Consider the following 19,944-nt stretch of genomic DNA (forward strand, 5'->3'; position numbering starts at 1 on the left):
CAAAAGGGCGGCAACAAACGAGGGAAACCACCCACAGGTGGAGCTTTGGCGAATAAAGACACCAGACTGACAGCAAACTGACAAACGCTGTGGTGCTCAGTGCAGCCGTGCATGACTGAGCGCACGCCATTCAGAGGCCCGTGTGCAGCACAGAGCATGGACGTACAGTCCCGCATGTCTGCACATGACGTGGCTACAGGTGAGTCCTCTCAGGTGAGCGAAGCTGCACATGCAAAAGCTGTTTTCATACGATAACATGCACATGAATGAGGTGGAATTCATTTGAAAGATATTTATAAATCGGTTGAGTTAAGGTGAAAATGACTAAATATAGGCATCAAAGTCACACACGCACACACGCACACACACACACACACACACACACACACACACACGCACACACACACGGCAGCGTTAAACTCCAAGATTATGAAGTCTTACCTTGTAGACCTGCCCATACGTGCCATTTCCAACCAGTTCAACAAGTTCAAAGATACCAGCCGGGTCCTGAGAGACAGACAGAGAGAGAGAGAGACAGAGAGAGACAGAGAGAGGGAGAGAGAGACAGAGAGAGACAGAGAGAGACACAGAGAGAGAGAGAGAGAGAGACAGAGAGAGACACAGAGAGAGAGAGAGAGAGAGACAGAGAGAGACACAGAGAGAGAGAGAGAGAGAGAGAGAGAGAGATGAATGAGGAGGAGGACAAAAAAAGCAAAAAGATAAAGTTAGTCAGGAGGACATAAACTGGACACAAGATGGATGTGGGACTTTGTATGCCTGGAATTTGACCTTCACACACACACACACACACACACACACACTGAAAGGCTGACCCAGCGCTGCATACCTGTGGTATTACTGTGTAAAAAGCCTCTCTGTGTCACCACACTGTTATTAATCCTTCAATAGGGAAGCTATGAGCTTACAGCTGTGCTCCCTCTGGATTCCTACATGCCATCTGTGTGTGTGTGTGTGTGTGTGTGTGTGTGTGTGTGTCCACACACAGGTAAAAGAACCAGGTAGAGCCCTGAACTGTACAGACATGCTCGTTAGTGAGATTTGGAGGTGCTGGGAAGTGGAAAGAGCCAGGCTAGCTGCTTCCCTCTGTTTCCTGTCTTTATGCTAAGCTAAGCTAACTGGCTGCTGGCTGTAGTTTCACATGTAGCTATCTCCTCATCTAGTCTCCACGGCTGGGGGCAACACACCCACCCAAAGGTGTCTACACATGTATCTTTAGGGGAGTCCTGCTCATTCTGCCTCTGTGTCGCGTCTGGTCATGTTTTGGTCTTATAATCCAACATCAACATCTGCAAACGGAGTATAAGTATGAACTCTGACAATGAACGAGGACACCCCCGCACAAGAAAACTATGGATGGGCGAAGGCCAGCCAGCAAACACACACATACAGGTAAAACACACACACACACAGCTACACACAAACACACAGGAGATAATCTTATCTTCAGGCTGATTAAAATGAAATAAACCTCCCAAAACACAGATCTTGATCTTTAGACATACCTGTGTGTGTTTGGTATTGTGTGTGTGTGTGTGTGTGTGTGTGTGCACATACTGTAGGCCCCAGGAGAGCGTTATGGACTATTACAGTGGAGCCTCCTGACGGGGATTATCTTAAAAAACAGCGTTCCCTTTCACTCAAGGTCAAACAGAAGCACATCTGATCCTGAAAGACCACGCCTCATGTGCACACACACACACACACACACACACACACGCCTGTTCCATCCCTCACCCACCGTGGGACCACACACACGAGAAAAACAGCAGCAGAGAAGAAACACCAGGATGCAAATGACTGGTGAGCGTCATTTCTGTTGCTTTTCATAACATTTGACTGAGTTCCTCTGAAGTAACACTGAACAGAGCAGGTCTGAGAGCAGCAAGGCCTCCAGAGCAAACTCCTCACAGCATCCACAGCTGATCCCAAAACAGCATGAATCAAACAGAATGTGAAAATATGTTCATCCTTTCTGACATACACTCACCTGGAAACAGCACAAAGTCAATATATTTACAGTTTGAGCTCATCAGCTTCATTGATTTCTGTAAATATCTGCTGATTCTGAATCTGATGCAGCAACACGTTTCAAACAAGGAGCAGCTAAAGACTGGGAAAGATGTGGAACGCTCCAAAAACACCTGTTTGGATCATTCCACAGGTAAACAGGCTGATTGGTAACAGGTGAGAGTATCATGATTGAAAGGCTCAGTGGTTCACAGCGAGGATGGAGCGAGGGTCAACACTTTGTCAGCACGTGATTGGATAAAGAGATTAATACCTGGACTCAGGAACACTTCAGGAAACTGTTGGTTTGGAAATGATTGATTCTGGTTTTACTGATGTTGCTTTAGAATCAGTCGTATGACGACGTGTTCAGACTAACACCAGCTTTCTTGTAGTTATCTGGAAGAGGGAATTAAGGGAGGTGATAAAATAATTGTGGACTTTGCGGCTGAGCTACTGCAGCAGTGTTTGTATGCAGTGGACCGTTGGAACGGGGCGCTGAGGGCGGTGTTATCCTCGAGTCGAGCGGCTTCTTACAACACGTCCGACATTTCCACATCACTGCTCTGGATGACAGTTACTTGTTCGTGCTGCTGACCTGCTGGACTCTTCTAGACGTCTCAGCAGCGAAGCTGTGACCGCAGCTGATGACGAAACTAGAAATAAAGACCCGGGTTGTAAATAAAACTGACCGTTCCTGGAGGAGGACATTAAAAAGCACTCCCGCTCCCTCCTGAATGATCGTGTTTAGTCTGGATGATGAAAAAGGACTTTGGGTGACAGAGAATACCAAGGACACGACCTCTGTGTCGCTCTGTCAACACTCTCCAGCAGCTATTCATACTGTCGCTGTTCAGATCGATGAGAGGGAAGCAGCCTCCGTCTGCAGAGCACCAAGACGTCGGCTCGAATGGGAGGGACGAGGGGGGTGGGGGGGTGGGCAGGTAAGTCGGGAAGGTGAAGATGGCTCAAACTTCACGAGGACACGATCAAAGGAGATCTTTTAGGACTTCGGCGCTGCACAAACAGGAAGCGTGTGTGTGCTTGCGACAGGCTTTATGTCACGTTGAAATGTTTCCCCCCAGCTCTCTCTGCTCCGTCCTGGGTGACCTAATTTCTAGTCGTCATGCCACCGAGGGGGGGAGAGCAAGGATTCTCATTTTTATAAGAACATGCCCGTCGATCCTGATCCCTGTGTGTGTGTGTGAGTGTGTGTGTGTGTGTGTGTGTGTGTGTGTGTGTGAATCTGGAAAACATCCACACAGACATGTAGTCCCACCCGCTCGATCATGTCCAGACTTGATTGTTGCTCTGCAGGTGAGACTGTGTTGCGTAAGCAGCAGGCGAAAGGTGGAGAACAGAGAGAGGAGCTGTGCAGAATACCACACACACACACACAGAGTCTCACACACACACACACACACACACACACAGAGTCTCACACACAGTCACACACACATGTAGTATGTAGTCACTGTGTGGAGTTTATCTTGACACCTGAAAGCCAAATAAGAAATTCTAAGTTGATATTTGTCTGAGTGTATCCTCACAGTCTCACACACACACACACATTCCTGCACTGTCTCTGCCTGCACAGCTCCTATCTTCGCGTGCGCGCACGTGCACGCGCGCGGACCCACAAACAGCCACTGCGATGCACTGCTGCTGTCGCCACAACATCACGAAATGGCGGAGCTCGCTCCTGTTGCGGTTATCATCGCTATTATTCACGGTGTGTGTGTGTGAGAGAGAGAGAGAGAGAGAAAGAGAGTGCGCGTGCGTGAGTGCGTGCATCTGTGGCCTCTGTATCTGTGTGTGTGTGTGCTGTGATTCTGTCAGTGAGCAGGCAGCTTAACATCTGCCCCACACAGCACAGACAGAGCGGCCTCTATTATGCCGACTGGCGCACGCACGCACGCGCGCGGTTGTGTGTGCACGCGCGCAGCAGCAGCAGCTCAGGGCCTCATTACATCACGTTCCAATTGTTAAGAAAAAAACATCAACAACAAACAACAACAGGAGTGTCGGTGGGGGGCCACATGATCCCGCACTCTGCTATCCGACCTGATTTCCTCAATCACCGGCCTCCGTGCACGAGCACGACAGCCCACACACAAACACACACACACAAATACATGGGCTGTCGCACATGCACGCGCACGCACAGCACCGGTCGGGCGGCAGCAGAACCAGATGAAGGCGCAGGGAGACGCATCCCTGCGCGGTGGAGGAGGGAGCGAGCGAGGATGGAGAGGGGAGAAGCGGGGCGGACAGGTGCTCAACAGCCTCACACGCACGCGCACACATAGACACAGACACCACATGCACGTGCACACAGAGGGAGACATTTACCCGTAGTGCAGACAGGTCTATCTCGTCCAGACTCCGCGCAGGGGAGTCGCTCGCCATGGTTCTCTCGGTATTTACGGGACTCAAGATGGAAGCTTCCTCAACGACCATCGACCGAGAGGTGCAGAGCGGCGGGGATGAACACACACAAACACTCCTCTAAAATAAATAAATCCCCCCACCCACCCCCAAAAAAATCCCCGAAAATCCTTGCGCAGGCGATGCTGTCCCCGCGAGGAGAAATGACCGCTCCGGGAGGGAGAGAAGACGGCGGAGGGCGGCGATGTGTGCGGCGCTCCAGGTGCTACATGCTGCTCGGCGCGCTGGATCCGGTGAATCCGGTGCTACATGCCTCCACCTCGACCCCCGAATCCGGACAGGACAGGACAGGACTGAGGGCGACACGCGCGCACACGCACGGAGATGCAGAGAGAAAGACAGAGAGCGCGGCAGCCGAGGCGCACTGAGCGAACACTGCGTCCGTCCGTCCGTCCGTCTGCGCGGCGGAACAGCAGCGCGCTTCCCGGGAGTGGCCTGCGAGGAGGCTGCGCTACAGACAGAGACGCCCACAATGTCACACACACACACACACACACACACACACACACACACACACACACACACACACAGAGGCAGCTTCACACAGCTGTCTGCTCCTGTATGGCAGCTTATTAAGGACAAAACTAAGTGGTAATCAATCAAGAGTCTGAGCTGCAGGTCACAGTCACACACCCTCAGGCATGAACTGTCAGGGGCGTGCACGCACACACACACACACCTCTCTGACAACCTTTAAACCCCCCACTGTGGACACCTGCATGCTTCATTTATGTCACATCAGGACACTTTGAGCAACATCAGCGCTCTCTCCAGTTTTGTATTCCAGTCACAGAGAGAAGCGTCAGATCTCTAAAAATAAAAATCTATAAAATGTTTGAGGTTGTTTAACAAAACTTAATGCTGCTCTGAAGAGATTTCCAGAATCCTCAAAGACTCTTTAATCATCTGGATGAAAAAAAATACTCCATCTGCCGCATATATTCAAACTGTTTCTGAAGCTGATGTTTCATTCATCCAGAGAGCCAGAAATCACATCCGTTTTCCTTTGTTTTTAAAACTGAAAGCAAAATATGGAGTTTTTTTGTGTAAAAATATAAAATATGCACAAAAATAATCATTTGGGTCAATGTTGTACTAACTGGACATTTAGATACGTCGCTTCTGGCTGCAGTCGTTTAAAACAGATGCAACTTGGTGCAAAATCTTTTTCATCATGCAGCAGATAATAATTCCGCAGGTATAAATCTGGTGCTGAGCTCTGACTTGAATCTAATAGTAATTCACAAAAGGCGCCACTTGGATGAATCCACTCCCTCTTGTGGCACTTTTTGACTGCAGAACTTTCCCAGGAACTGTTTCAGGGACTGTTCCTGCGTTTCAACCTGTGTGCAGCGACTCCACCTCTGCCTGCAACAGTGGGAAGAATTCGGGGGGCAGCTGGTTAATTTCCACTGTTCATCAGAAAAACTCCCTGAGAGCAGGTGACTGATACTAATGAGTCCGTCTAAATGTTTCTGTCTGAAGCTTTGAGAGCGTGCAGGGACACATTTGGAAATTCACACACCCTGCTGTCACTCTCTGCAGCTGCTGACAGACTCTCAACACCTGAGACTGCTCAAAGACATCTGCCAGCAGCCTCTGACTCACCTGCAGGACACACCCGTAATCTGTTCGTAGGACCAAGCCTGTTTTCACAGACTGAAATCTGCTGACCCGAGTTAGAGCAAACCTTACATAAGACGAGCTCAGAGAGGGAAGACTGCGGCGTGAATAAGCAATGATGCACAACAGGAGTCCTGATGTGTGAAAATAATCAGAGATCATAGTTTAGGCTTCATAAAAACAAAAATAGTGAGATAAAGACTCAAATTGTAAGAAACTAATTAGAAAAAAGTCAAAAGTGAGAGTTTGTAAGTCAAAGTAAAGATGAGTGAGAATATTTACTCAGTATTTTATCATCTTAACTCAAAAAAATCTAACTCACAAAGACTATTTTTGTCAACGAAATGACCAAAAAGTAATTTCATCTCATATCTGACACAAAAGTTACATTTTAAACTTCACAAAGGTTTGTGATGTTCAATTAGCTGAAGTGAGACATGAGACACGGCCACAAGTATGTATGTCCGCGTTCCAGGTCATCCCACAGGTGTTGGATGGGGTTGAGGTCAGGACTCTGACGTTCCTCTATATCAGACTGGGAAAAGCGTTAAAGCTTCCCTTCACTGGACCCAGACCAGAGGAACACTAGAGGAAAAAAGTAGAGGTGTCCGTATACTTTTGGCAGCTTGTGCTTCTGTGGCGTCACCATGTGGCAGAAACAGGAACTGCAGGAGGGGGGTCTTTGGGACGGTGGAGGTCTTCTGAGGACAAAGATGTTTGAATTTTCAACAGCGCCATGTTTTTCATTTCAGTGACAGTGAGATGAGTGAAGAGTGATGGAGAGAAATGTTTACTGAAGAGGAAGGAGGGGTGATGGCAGTCAGAGGTGTGATGAAGATGTGTTTCATTTGCTGAAATATCGCCGTGGTGACTTTAACATTCTGCCTCTGAGGTATTTGCTACTGCAGCTCATTCTGTTTGTATCATTGTGCTCGTCAGTGGACCTGCTGTGCACTGCTCAGAGCTGAAGGCCCAGGTTTGATCCTCAGCTTCATCCAGTTCACTCAGGTGTGTCCGGTGTGGATGACTGAGCTCCGCCCTCAGACTGTGTGTGTGTGTGTGTGTGTGTGTGTGTGTGTGCTTGTATTCAGCTTTATATGTGGCATTTACAGACTGTTTCATACGTGTTTAAAGTGTCTATCAAAGCTGGCAAACTCCACTTTTCTTCAGAAACTTCTGCTTTTTCTTTCCCTTCTGCTCTTATCATGCCGATCTTTATGAGCGGCCATTAATCACTGGTGCAACACTCACTTCTGTTCGGTCGGTAAACTGTGCAGTCTTTCAAATCTCATGTCATTTTATTGATGTTTGATTGATTATTGGCATCATGCTCAACCACTAAAAGTCTGCAAAATAAGATGTTTGTAAAGATTTAGATTATTATTTAATTTCTGTGTCTTTATTCTTTTAAAAGGCAGGAGAGAGAGCGAGGAGGTCACATGGCACACACTCTACCAGGTGAGCCATCGTCTTTACCTTTGCAGGTGACAGTCACAGAGACTGTTTTCAATATATATTTATTCAGATTTTCTATTTATTTATGATTTATTCTGCACAATCTATTTAAAATAAGGACTGTATTGGACTCCATCCAACCCCTGTGCAAGTTTTAAAGTTTCTAATTCTAAGTCTCCACACTGGTGCTGAAACACTGAATAATTTACTTGGCTAGCCTAAAAGGAGTCACACCTAAATATACTGAGTGTAAAAATACTGCAAACAGCCTAAATTTGTGCTTTGAATTGTGTCAGAAGGTGCTGACATCAGTTCAGTCGTTACACTTCATGCTGCTTATCATCATTTTCACAAACTAAAGCCAAACTGCAGCAGAACAGAATATTTTCTGGCTGCATTTGCTTCAGATCACATGAGTATGAATGACACAGGCGGCGTCAAGAAGCCTCACGAAGACCAGATGCTTTTTAATGAGTTATTAATACATCATTTATTCATTCCATCATTTCACAGAAAGCGACGCATGACGTGTTACTGCAGATCATTTAGGGGGTCGCCACAAGAAAACAACAGTCTGTGCAAATAGTGCATTTTCATAGAGACACAGTAATGAAAGCCAGACAGAACAGACAGGACAGGACAATGTTTCTCCGCCTCCGCAGCCCAGGCTTGAGGAAGATGAGGCAACTGTTGAAGGTTTCAAGGCCCATTTACACCTGACACATCTGTGTTCCCCCTAGAAGCAACGACTATGAAACTTTCTGGTTTAACTTCAGTTATTTTAGATGCACAGACAACATTTCCAAACCATTTCCATCCAAACTGGCGTCTTTGCTGATGAACTCTCATATCTCTGTAGGGCGAATTCAGTGTTTTTCTTGTCTTTACAGTTTCTGTTTGGATGTAAACAGGCTAGTATTGCACATAAAAACTTAAAAGGTTTTGCTTGCCCTTTCAGATTACTAAATTTTGGGGTTTTCTGAGAGATTAAACAGAGATTAAAAACATGCACTGGAGCAGGAGGTAGAAACACAGGGAGGTAGAGAGGAAGATTAAAAAGAAGAGCACATTTAAGTTCCCATTTTCCATAAATAACAACAGCAGAGGAGTTTCAGGTGTGTCTGTCAGACACACCGCTTGTAGACAGGCACACTGTTTAGCATCAGTAATGTCATGGCTTTAAAGGCAACCATTCAGCTTGGAGGGTTCATGCTTTTATCTGTAATGGTTAATGGCAACGAGCTGCTGTCATGCTGTCAGCGGCGGGTTTCCTCTCATCTTTTTTCTTTTTTTTTTTTGTAAAATTTATAGCACAAAACAGCATCATGCAGATCACTTACAGACCAACGAGGAAGACACTGAGGAACGGCGATGCTGCGTTCCAGAAATACGGGAAAATCCGGATACAGGCATTTGAGATTGAAGTTTTCATCAGCATGGAGTTTAAAATGCGAAGGTTTCACATCAGTGTGTTAACTTTTTAAATAACTGTCTCACTTGAATTGGAGCTACAAAGAGTTGCCCTAATCAATATCTGAAACCTGCAGTGACACATCTTGGCCACTGGGAGCAGCAGAAACAAAGTGTAAACACAAAGCTGACGTGTCTTTGAAGTTGCTATGGAGACCTTGTTAGCAAACAGCTGTTTATTCACACATCCAGCTGTTATAAAGCAACGTTCACCTGGAGTCGTGTTTCTGAACACCTGGTGAACGTAAGTCTAACATAAATGCTCCCCTTTTTAAAACAATAAGCCAAATTATTATGAGGAACGTGAACCGTGTTGCTCTTAGTGACTTTATCAGCGACTCTACGCGTCCTCTCAGCACCCTCAGTTTTTAAAGCATCTTTGAGCTCTAGGTTTAGGTTTCACTGCACATTTACTGTTCTGGTTCATAATGAACACTTTCGTCATTACGTTTTCAGACAAAAAGCTTTAAAAACTCACTGTAAAGTACAGCAAAACATCCCAGTGGAACATTTAGCTGCTATAGAGCCAGATATTTCTCTCACGTGCTGGTGGAGACCAAAAACGGAGATAAAACATTCCAAATTAATGCTAATGCTGCTGTCTGCTACATGTGTGAACAGGCCACTGTTCACCACGAGAAGATGATAATATGCCAAAGTTGTGTTTTCAATTTGTTCTGCTGCATCCAACTTACCAAAAAAAAAAAAAAAACATCTGCTAATGATGCTTTAAATGTACAAAAACATCCCGGAGCTAAAGGTGTCATAACATTTGTTCTTCCAGACGCCAAAACTTTACAAATCAATATTCTCTGTTGATATAAAGTCAGCTGCTCCGCCTCCTGACACTGAAGGAAAAGCAGCTTTATAATAAACTCATCATGCATGAATCTGTGGGTTATCTAGTTCACATTAGCGCTTTATTTAGGTCCATAATTCCTGAGCAGTTTCCTGGAAAGGATCATTATTCACACTTTCAATTATTTATTCTGAATAACTTGTAGTGTAACAAGGAGACTGTTTGAGTCAGTGCACAGCAGGTCAGCTGAACATACAGACCTTTTTTTAAAGGGCACAATTCTAATTCATTATATGGAGAATAAAGTTTCCAGTAATAAATGAGAACAAATGAAAATTCTCTATGCTGTAATTATCACCTCGTTTCTTTCCAGGAAACTTCCAGGAAATGATCATAAAGCGCTACCAAAGGAACTGCAAAGATCAGGTCACTTCAGGCTGAATGAATCCACAGTATGAGGGATGTGTGTTCTGTACTGGCGTCAGGCTACAGTCTCTCACCTTTGGCACTTGTGATTTTACTGTTGGACATAAATATTAAAAGCAGAACTTCAGAGATTTGAGAGTTTTTAGAAAATGGCTGGAGTCCATCTGGCTCTTCATCCTGTTCTCTGCACCGCTGTCTTCACTACAGTCTTTTTAGTGTCTTTTCGAAGCGTCCTCTCTCCACACGGAACAGTCAGAGCCTCGTCGCCGGCCCGGACGTTGCATAGTGTTGTTGGAGAATGAAGGAGCGAGCCGTCTGAAGGAGGAGATCACGGCGATAGCTCGGTGGCGAGGGGCCAGGAGGAGGCGTGTCAGGCCTCACAGGTGAGCCCTTCCTGTTTTCACTCCTCGTCTTGTAAACGTGAGGCCCGGGTTGTCAGGCACTGTAGAGTCTGCTGGTCGACGGCTCTCCGTGTTTGTATGTATGTATGTAACGTATCAGTTCAGAGAGTCTCCATGTTTTTCCAACTGTGTCTGCATGTGCTGTTTATATATGAGCAATTTAAACATGTGGAACTGTGATTCAGTGCATTCAGTGGCACGGCTGGTACAGAGGCTTTGTTCACAACCACAGCTGACGCCATTTTGGAAGCCATTTTGGTTGCTAATGCTGCATATTCAGGCGGTTTTAATCTCTGGGTTCAGTCTTACGGGCAGAGCCTCTCGGGCTGCAGCTGCGACCCCAAACCTAACTTAAAGGAGAACTGGTTTATTACAACTTGGGTTTTAGTTTCCCGTCTCCAGCTGTTGGTCCCATTGGCCTGAAATCTTGCCGTGTGGCCACATCACTAAAAATAGATCCAACAGGTGAAGAAACACAAGCAGCCAGACGATCAGACAGGTTGAAATCAATTTAAGTTTAACCATAAAGTGTTTGAGGGATGTTTCCAAAAGGCAGTCTGGGTAATAGTTTTACTCTTCAGCTTTGTTTTCTCTTCCAGATGCTTTTTACAATCTGTTTGATCATTTTACTGCTCAGTTGAACCTAAAATACGATGTTCTCGTAACCCAAACAACCAATGGTGGAGCTGCAAATTGTTTCTGCACTGTGGAGCTTTTTCATATCACAACCCAGGGAACAGTGAGACTCTGAACAGGTCAGACATTTGCATATTACAACCACATGTTAGGCTGTCATCTCTCGAGCTCTGTCAAACTATCATTTTAAACTCAGTGTTTGTTGTTTTAGTTCAGACCGGTTGCTGCTGATGAGGACAGACAGACGGTGCTGAGTTCAAGGCTTTCAGTGCACTGTAGCCAAAAGTCAAACTGCCTGGGAGACCTGATTCTGGGCATAAAACTCCAATACTGCTGTTAGTTGCTTTTGTGAGCCGCGATCAATCAAGCCATGATTTTAAAGAGGCTGTGCAGCTTCTCTTCCTCCAAAATGGCACCAGAGTGTCGACCTGTAAGCCTTCCATACGCTGTGCGTGAACACATGAATGCATCGGCCAGTCCCGTCTCAGGTCCAGACCTCCATGGGCACCATGGCCTCCTTCGAGCCGATGGGAGGAAGCAGGTTCTGCTCGGACAGGAACTGAAGAGGAAACTGGACCAGGAAGCCGCGGATCTTCTTCAGCTCCTCGTGAGCCCGGGCCGGATCCTCCTTGTCCAGGCCCGGCTTGGCCAGGTAGCCCTCCAGCTCCAGGATGTTACGGACATCGCTGGACGGCAGACAGCGGAAGACCTGAAGAAAAGAGGGCGGACGACACCAAAACCTCACAATAAAGAAGCTGAAACTGGCGAGTGTTTGGCTTCTTTTACTTAACTACTAGCTACTTAAACAATTAAAGGACCAGTGTGGAGAATTTAGTGGCATCTAGTGGTGATGTTGCAGATTGCAACCAGCTGAACAGCCCTTGCCTCACCCTCCCCTCCCGGAACAAAATCTGTACGATTCCAACAAACATTTTAAACACTGCTGATGCTTCATGACTTCATAGCTAAAACACTAAATAATAATTTTATTTTTAAAGTGACAAAGCTAATCAAAGCCTGACACAGGACAATCTGAGACTGACCTTCTGGTAAATGGTGGCGTTGCGAGCACAGGTGGCCATCCAGACCTCCTTGTAGAAGTGGTCGCTGATGGGATCCGACACGTCGATGGAGGGATCTGAGTGAGCGCCCAAAATGGTCCTGAGGGGGACACAGAGAGCAGGAAGTGGGTGAGCGACGTGAGGAAACACTAAAGGCACCAGAAAAGGAACACGCTAAACACTGCAGGAAACTGTGATGTTTGGCAACAGGAAGCGGATGTAATGATGAAATGTACAACAAACTCAACAAGCACAGGAGAGAAGAGGCGTCTTTTCATATGCAATAGTGGTAAAACTGACGGGCGCTTCACAAAAACATTTTCGTGACCATGAAGTTTATCTTGCGACCTTCTCGAGGGGTCGAGACCCGCAGGTTGGAAACTGTGATTTTGTCAGCTCTGTTTTCATCTGATTTTTTTTTCCCAGTTTGATTTAATCTAAGAATAAATATCTATGCAAACAAAATAAAAGGCTTTCTCACTAAAAATTACCCAAACAAAAGCATGACGGCTGCATGCAAATACACACTTACATCAACAAATATGTTTTTCTGGAGATTACAGTGACTGGCAGTGCAACAGGAAACTCATCATTCCTCCTAATCTTCTCTTAAATCACATTTAATGTCTTTAAACTGTCGTTCACACAAATCAAGCCTGTAAAAAGATGCACTGGACAAACAATAAACCAGGATTCAGGGTGTTTTCGTACTTGAAGCACTCGAGGCGAAGCTGCAGGCCGTATTTTCCAGCCTGGTACTCCTGCCCGTCCATCACCGCCGTCACCATCTCCGAGTCCTCCACGATCACCGCCACCTCGCTGTCCCGCTTTCCCAGCATGCTCCGGTCGTTGATGTTGGCAGAACCTGCAGTGACACAAAGGAACAAGACTCGTCAGATCACGGAGTCCACCAGCAGATGGCGCTGCAACACCTGATTTCAGACTGCATGTTCACACTCTGCAAAAGACCAACAGCTTATAGAGGAGTGTTAGGAACATACAGGACGTGAGAGCGTTCAGTGAGGCTCGATTTCACATAAAAATCATCTAAAGAGATCTGTTAAATATTTTAAATCTGAACACAATCATCTCATTTTGGAGTAAAAGTAGTTTCAGACTTTCCTTTAATGTCAGTGATGGCTTTAACTCTGTTGGCGGCTGAAAACAACTGAAATCACATGCAACAAGTAGGAACTGCTTCTTTTCAAAGGGAACAGCTGGTTTATTCACTTCACCAACAATTAAACCTTTAAATGTTCAGTTCAAACTAAAAAATGATCAGATTTGTGTGCAAACCTTCGCTAATATATTAATTCTAATATCAAGGATGTCACCATCTCTCTGCAGCTCTTGTTTCTTCCTCCTCTATTATACATGATAAGTCTGGCGTCGGGGGAATATTTCATTACATCTGTCATCTTTTAATCTCGTAATGGAGAAATTCAAGCTGCTTCGTCACCATCAGCTGAACGTCTGGTGCCATGAAAGTGTCAAAGCGTCCGGGAGTCAGTGAAGGGGCCACAGAAGCCGGCGTGAAAAGCGTGTTTACCGATGATGACGGTGTTGTCGTCAGCGATGAGCATCTTGCTGTGGACATAGATGAGCTCCGTCACAAGTTTGCCCTCCAGCTCAGCATGAGTCCTCAAACCAGTGATGGAGATGTAGTTCATCCACTGGTCTCCCACTGGGAAGAAGCAGAACCAGTCAGAGTCAGACAACTTGCTCTTGGTCGTGTCATTTAATCACCAAACTCAGGACACGATGACAAACAGTTCGAGCTCTTTATCATCGTTAAACCATTAAGTCAGTGAAGGTATCACTGCTCTAAGAAACGCCGCACTGATGCAAAGTATATGCAACTTAATGTTAATGGAGCAAAACAAGAAAAACCAGCAGCGCGATTAAAGGCACGACTTCTCTAAAAATACACAAAGCCGGAATGCAGATGTGCAGTTTTGGTTTTTGGCTCTTGCACGTGTGTTTTATTACATGTGTGTGGTTTTGTGTTTGTAACTGAGGTTTGGTCGAGTTCTGCTGAGCTTTAATGACAGACTCAATGTTTCTGAACTGGTTCTGACGTTACAGGGTCTACATGTGGTGCATGCCAGCCTCCGACATACGGAGGGTCCCATTTTCAGTCCGTGTACATTTCAGAAAGTTCTTTCTTAACATTTATATCTTGACTGGATTCTGCAGGAAATCAGATCTGTGGCCAACTAAAGTTGAGGATACTTACACGTTTTATTCCGCAAGATAACCTTTAGATTTAAAAAACACTTTTATGACTTTTATGATTGGAATTGCAACAAGTGAAAAGCTACGTTAGGCTATAGCTGAACGACACCACGGTCACATGACTTTAACGTCATCACCGCTGAGCTTCCTACAACACTTCACTACTGCAAACTGATGAATCCACAAGAGTTTGAATAGTTCATATCTCCAGGTTTCAGGACTCGTCACTGCAGTAGTACTGATACTGCAGTAGTACTGATACTGCAGTAGTACTGATACTGCAGTAACAGCGGTGGCAGCTGTGGATGGAGGAGCAGTACTGTCTCTGATAGTGGGAGAGCACTTGTAGCAGTTGTAGAAGTACTTCTGCAGTAGTGCTAGCTGTAGCGGTGGCAGCCATTCATTTTCATAATGGAAGTGAAGCCACGCCCATGAGTGATGTCACTGAGTACATTTCAACATCACTACAGCAAGGTGGGAAGGTTAACGACCTCTGCAGCAGTTAAGCTGCTCTTTAAGGTCCTGTTTGAAGTAACAGCTGTAAAAGCATCACTGCAATTTGACACTAAACATTAATGCTTGTCTAAAATAATAATACTGATTCTTTGGTGGGGGAGTCGGTGGGCCTGAGGGGTTGCAGGCCTGCAGTCTCAAATAAAGACCTGGTCAGATGAAGCACTGCTGTAGTACTGTGCTACACCTCGTCTGTCCCGCCCACAGAAGCTCAACAGTGTGAACACAAGGTAAAAGCCGCCGTCGCCTCTGACTTACTCTCTCTCCTGAGCTGGGAGATGATGGAGTGGTCTCCTCTGTTCATGGTCCTGCAGGGAGGGAAAGAGGTGGATGAGCAGCAGAGCTACATTCCTCACAGTACAGGCCTTTGTTTGCACAGGTGGGGGGTTACTCAAGAATGCGACGTGACAATGAATGTCAGCCTCAAAAGGAATGGCATGTGTACACACACACACAAACACACACACTGTGCGTAGGTTTACAGCCTGTGGTTAAAGAGTTAAGATGTGGCGTCATCTATCAGTGGCCTCTTCCAGGATTCCACCCTCATCAAACAAACTCAAACAGCAGGTGAGTCTGTGGCAGCTCTCTTGTCATACACACACACACACACCTGTAGTTGAAGTGCATGACGGCCTGGATGGCGCTGCCTCCTCCGGTGTTGATGTCTCCTTCGAAGCCTGGCAGCAGAGGAGTCACCACGTACACTCGGTACCTTTTTCCCTCCCTGAAATATTATAAATCACACGGAGAGAGACAAGATTCAACATTTATCTAACGTCTGAAGCAGCAGGACACAGACGATGGAGGACAGGTAACAGGAAGTTTCCTTTCCAGCTCAGCAGATGCCGACTTAGATTATAAGAGTAAATAAGAAGCACCACAATTCACTGCAGGGACACTGCAGCTCCTTCAAACAGTGTTATTGAGGCTTCACAGAACTGCGTAGTTTAACACCTTAACAACCCAACAGACAAGAAAAGGCAGCTTGCGAATCAGAGGAAGTGAACTTTTGCACAACTTCGACCTGCATCCAGCAGGCGTAGCAGAAGCTGCAGCACTGAGCGGTGACGCTGCTGTTTGAGCTTCGAGCTCCGCGATGAGAAGCAGGACAGACTGAACGCTTAGAGCCGCTGCACCGGACTGCTGATTCCTGAAGCCTAACCCTAACCCTGAAGGAATCAGGTTTGTGTGCCTGCGGCGGCTTGTGTCCGTGTGTTTTGGCAGGATGTGTGTCCTCTGATAAGCTCTTATATCCAGGACAACAAAACACCAGAGACAGACGCTGACGCTCAAACAGAGAATATTCAAATGAATGTTCACAGAGGCCAAGCCAAACAAGACTGGTGATATGAAGATTAGTCACCTGGAAGGTACACAGAGCAACAGGATCACAGCCATCGACACACGCTGTGTGTGTGTGTGTGTGTGTGTGTGTGTGTTTCTCATTTCAAGATAAGCCTGAGTGCACATACGCAAAAACAATGCGTGTGTGATTATTCTGTTTTTCTTGTAAATCATTTGAAGGTAAACGTAAATACACACAGCAGCAACAACAGTTTACAGTGTGTGTGTGTGTGTGTGTTACCTGTATGCTCTGATGATGCGCTCGGCGATAGCGTCTCCTATCTTGTTGAAAACATGTCTGTTGTCTGCACAGCTGATGAAGAACTGATTCTGAAAGAACAACGAACAAACACCGTTAACAAACAAGGACTTTCAGTAAAGGACTAGTTCAACATTTTTGGAGATGTACTTATTTGCTTTTTTCCCCACAGTCAGATGAGAGGATTTCTACCACTCCTACATCTGTCCATTCATTGAATCAGCATAAAGACTGGAAACTGAGGAGGCACCTCCAAAACTCTAAAAGTCACTTATTAACATGTTTTCTTTTACTGTTTTGCAGACGCTAATGCTGACTCTGGGCCAGGACCACTAACTTCCTGGAGTCTTGTCGTCACGGTGAGGTTGCCAAGCAGCCAGTGGAGACTCCAGGCTGCTGGACGTAGCAACGTATTTAGCAAATACACTCAAGCAAGAGAGCAAGTAAGCAAATTCCCTAAAATGTCCAATTAGTCCTTTAAGGCATTTAGTACATTTGTAAACAAGAAATCAGGTTTTCAGATTTTTACATGCACTGTAGTAACCAGTTTACCCTAAATCTGTGTATACGTGCTGCAGGTCAGTAATCACAATTATTCTGGTAGTCTGACTAGTCTGACTTAAAATATTATTTTTTCTAGGCTGCCATGTGTGATGTCCATTAGAGATCCAGTTCACACTGCATACGGCCATGAGTTAGATTTCTAAACAGGCAGAACTGACCCTGGCTTTGCATATCAACTAGGAAACTCCACACTCCCAGTGTCCTTGAACTACCCACCAGCTCACTGAAAAAAGCTCCATTCTCAAAAGCTTCAGGTATGATTCTTGCACTGGAAAGGGGGGACAGACTTCAAAAGCCCCAAGCAGAATAACATGTTTTGGACTGTTAATCCATGGTTAGGTTCACCAGCCAATCTGTTGCTATGATTACCAGCATCTTAGCAAACCTTTGGCACTGGTTTATAACAACTGTTGGACCAGAACTGTGTTCGAGGTGATTTTAACAGCCACCTTTCAGCCAAAAGAGAGGGCATATTTTCCAACTGTGGGGTCTAACAGCATGAACACAGCGACCTGCTCTGTGGACGTGCTGCTGCTTTTAGCCTCTGACGTGCAGATGAGTACCTCGATGTAGACGAAGTGTTGGCTGTTCTTGATGGCGTGGACGTAGGCGTTGTGGATGGACTCCTCGTGGTATTTGATGCCAGCCGACCAATCAGAGGCCGAGCGAAGGATCTGACAGAAGACAAACAGACGAGAAAATAACAGCGTGAACAAAAGCTTTAACTCGCACTTTAAACGTATTTCAGTTCAGTTTCATCTTGGACAAAATGTTTGTGTTTGAGTCTTGTGATGGTTCATGATTTATTTCCACACTATTGAGGAATGACCAAGACAAATACTTCTGTGTCCCAATCCAACATACTAAATATATACACTGTGTACTATTCAGTATTCTTTGAGGTGTACTTTACTCACAGTTTGCATAGAGGAAATGAATTTACTTCATCGTTTTGTACCAAAAGGTGCAAACAAGCCGACATCAATCAAACTGAACATATTGAATGCTATAAGCCACTAACACAGTCAGACTGTGGAGGTTTAAGTGATGTCTGAAAGTGTAATAAATAAAATATCTAAAAATAAAAGAAGTTTCAGCTGTGGAAGCTGGTACATGAAGGTCAGACTGTACCGACCTGGACTTTGGCGTGGATGCAGTTGGGGACTTGGTATCGCTGCTCTCCGGCGGTGGTGTGAGACTTGGGCAGCAGACACGGGTAAGACAGAGAACGGTACTTTGGCTTCACAAGCTGGAAGACAAACAGAGAAAAGAGTGACACGGACTAACACCAAGCACTCCGACCTAAAGCTGCAGCCTCCTGCTGCGGCAGTGTGGACGGCTGCAGCGGAGCTCCACAAAGAGGCTTCACAAGTCATTTTTCAGCCGTATGTAAGTTCTATCAGAGCGAGATCAGCTATAAAAGCTATAGTCAAGTGTTAAACTGCTGTTGAAGTGATCCAGATTGTGGCTTGACACTGAGGAAACAAAGAGACTCCACAGACACACAGATTTCATATTGTCTCTCTGACCTTGGTGAAGTTCCACCGCTGGATGAAGTGTCTCGCCACATCTCGAGCCGCTTTCCCATGAACCACGGAGGCGATGTCGTGCCAAGGCATTCTGGGAGTTGTGTGTCTGTCTATGAAGTCTGAAACAGCAGAAACAGGACGGTGAGAGGGACGGGGGATGAGGTCTGCTGTTGTCCAGGAACAGATTCAACTGTGAGCTCACAGCTGGATGCTTACCATCGAACGGTTTGTCCAGTTGAATCCAGTCCTTGTGCACGAAGTTGCAGTAGTCTTTTCCGTGCCAGAACCGCGTGTTTCCAAACAACTCTCCGACCCCCGTATGAAGACTGCGCACTGAGCCGCTTCCTGAAACACACACATGAATATCCGGATATTTAACTCCAGTGCAAAGACTGCGGGAACCTTTAAAGAACCCAGCAGCTTAACCTCCATTTCAGCTACAGGTAGTCCAGGTTTTGGTTCCTGGGGTCCTGACGTGGGACATTCTGATGGTCCAGCAACTATCAGTGTTGAGTTTTGAAGTGAGAATTTCCTTTAATTATTTTAATTAAGTGAAACATGACTCACACACACACACACACACACACACTCACCGTCCTGCTGCCACAAACACTCACTACAGCACCAAATGTGGATTCATCCGCCGCTGAAAATAGTCCCAACAGATAATCTATTCCTCCTGTTTACTGAAGCTTCTTTTTAAAACTGAAACTATTCATGAGATTTGATGACATGTACCGGCACTGTATTGTGAGAGTGAATACCGCTGGTTTAAGATCGAGGCTGTGAAGCATCTCCATCGTGGTCTGAACTCATGAACAGTACACCAGAGTACCACGACGACTTCGACAGCGATGCAGTGGTGTTTGGAAAATGCTTTGACAGCAGCTGGAATGGAGGCAGCACTGCAGTCCAGATTTATAAAAGCGGAGTGCAGACTCACCAAACACACCGTTTTCATTATTCTGCTTACCTGAAACACACTGAAATAAAGTGATGTAAGTATCTGGACTGCAGAGTCCTCAGAGAACAGATCAGGGATGATGAGGTGGGTTTTTTTTCTTGTTGTTTGCTTCATGTTATCTCTGACACTTCCCATCTATCAGAGAGGAGCCAGCAAACAAACAACAGCTCTGCTGGCCAATGAAAC

General features: G+C 45.8%; 2 protein-coding genes across 7 annotated transcripts in view; both read right to left on the reverse strand.

Annotated features, from left to right (window-relative positions):
* Nucleotides 1–4,872, reverse strand: part of tnikb (TRAF2 and NCK interacting kinase b) — a 55,287-nt gene extending 50,415 nt beyond the window's left edge. For all 4 annotated transcript variants that reach the window (XM_041961263.1, XM_041961262.1, XM_041961261.1 and 1 more), the window contains exons 1-2: nt 4,381–4,872; nt 442–507 (exon numbers count right to left, since the gene is read on the reverse strand). In XM_041961263.1, the coding sequence (XP_041817197.1) occupies nt 442–507; nt 4,381–4,488 (174 nt within the window). In that variant the 5' untranslated portion in view covers nt 4,489–4,872. The remainder of the gene's footprint in view (nt 1–441; nt 508–4,380) is intronic.
* Nucleotides 4,873–8,813: 3,941 nt separating this feature from the next.
* pld1b (phospholipase D1b) overlaps nt 8,814–19,944 on the reverse strand; it is a 34,289-nt gene continuing 23,158 nt past the window's right edge. For all 3 annotated transcript variants that reach the window (XM_041961359.1, XM_041961361.1, XM_041961360.1), the window contains exons 16-26: nt 19,011–19,139; nt 18,795–18,913; nt 18,401–18,514; nt 17,829–17,939; nt 16,684–16,772; nt 15,709–15,822; nt 15,354–15,403; nt 13,897–14,031; nt 13,059–13,212; nt 12,330–12,447; nt 8,814–11,995 (exon numbers count right to left, since the gene is read on the reverse strand). In XM_041961359.1, the coding sequence (XP_041817293.1) occupies nt 11,771–11,995; nt 12,330–12,447; nt 13,059–13,212; nt 13,897–14,031; nt 15,354–15,403; nt 15,709–15,822; nt 16,684–16,772; nt 17,829–17,939; nt 18,401–18,514; nt 18,795–18,913; nt 19,011–19,139 (1,358 nt within the window). In that variant the 3' untranslated portion in view covers nt 8,814–11,770. The remainder of the gene's footprint in view (nt 11,996–12,329; nt 12,448–13,058; nt 13,213–13,896; nt 14,032–15,353; nt 15,404–15,708; nt 15,823–16,683; nt 16,773–17,828; nt 17,940–18,400; nt 18,515–18,794; nt 18,914–19,010; nt 19,140–19,944) is intronic.

This window comes from Chelmon rostratus, chromosome 20 (assembly GCF_017976325.1).
Source record: "Chelmon rostratus isolate fCheRos1 chromosome 20, fCheRos1.pri, whole genome shotgun sequence".
Taxonomy (NCBI): Eukaryota; Metazoa; Chordata; class Actinopteri; order Chaetodontiformes; family Chaetodontidae; genus Chelmon; species Chelmon rostratus.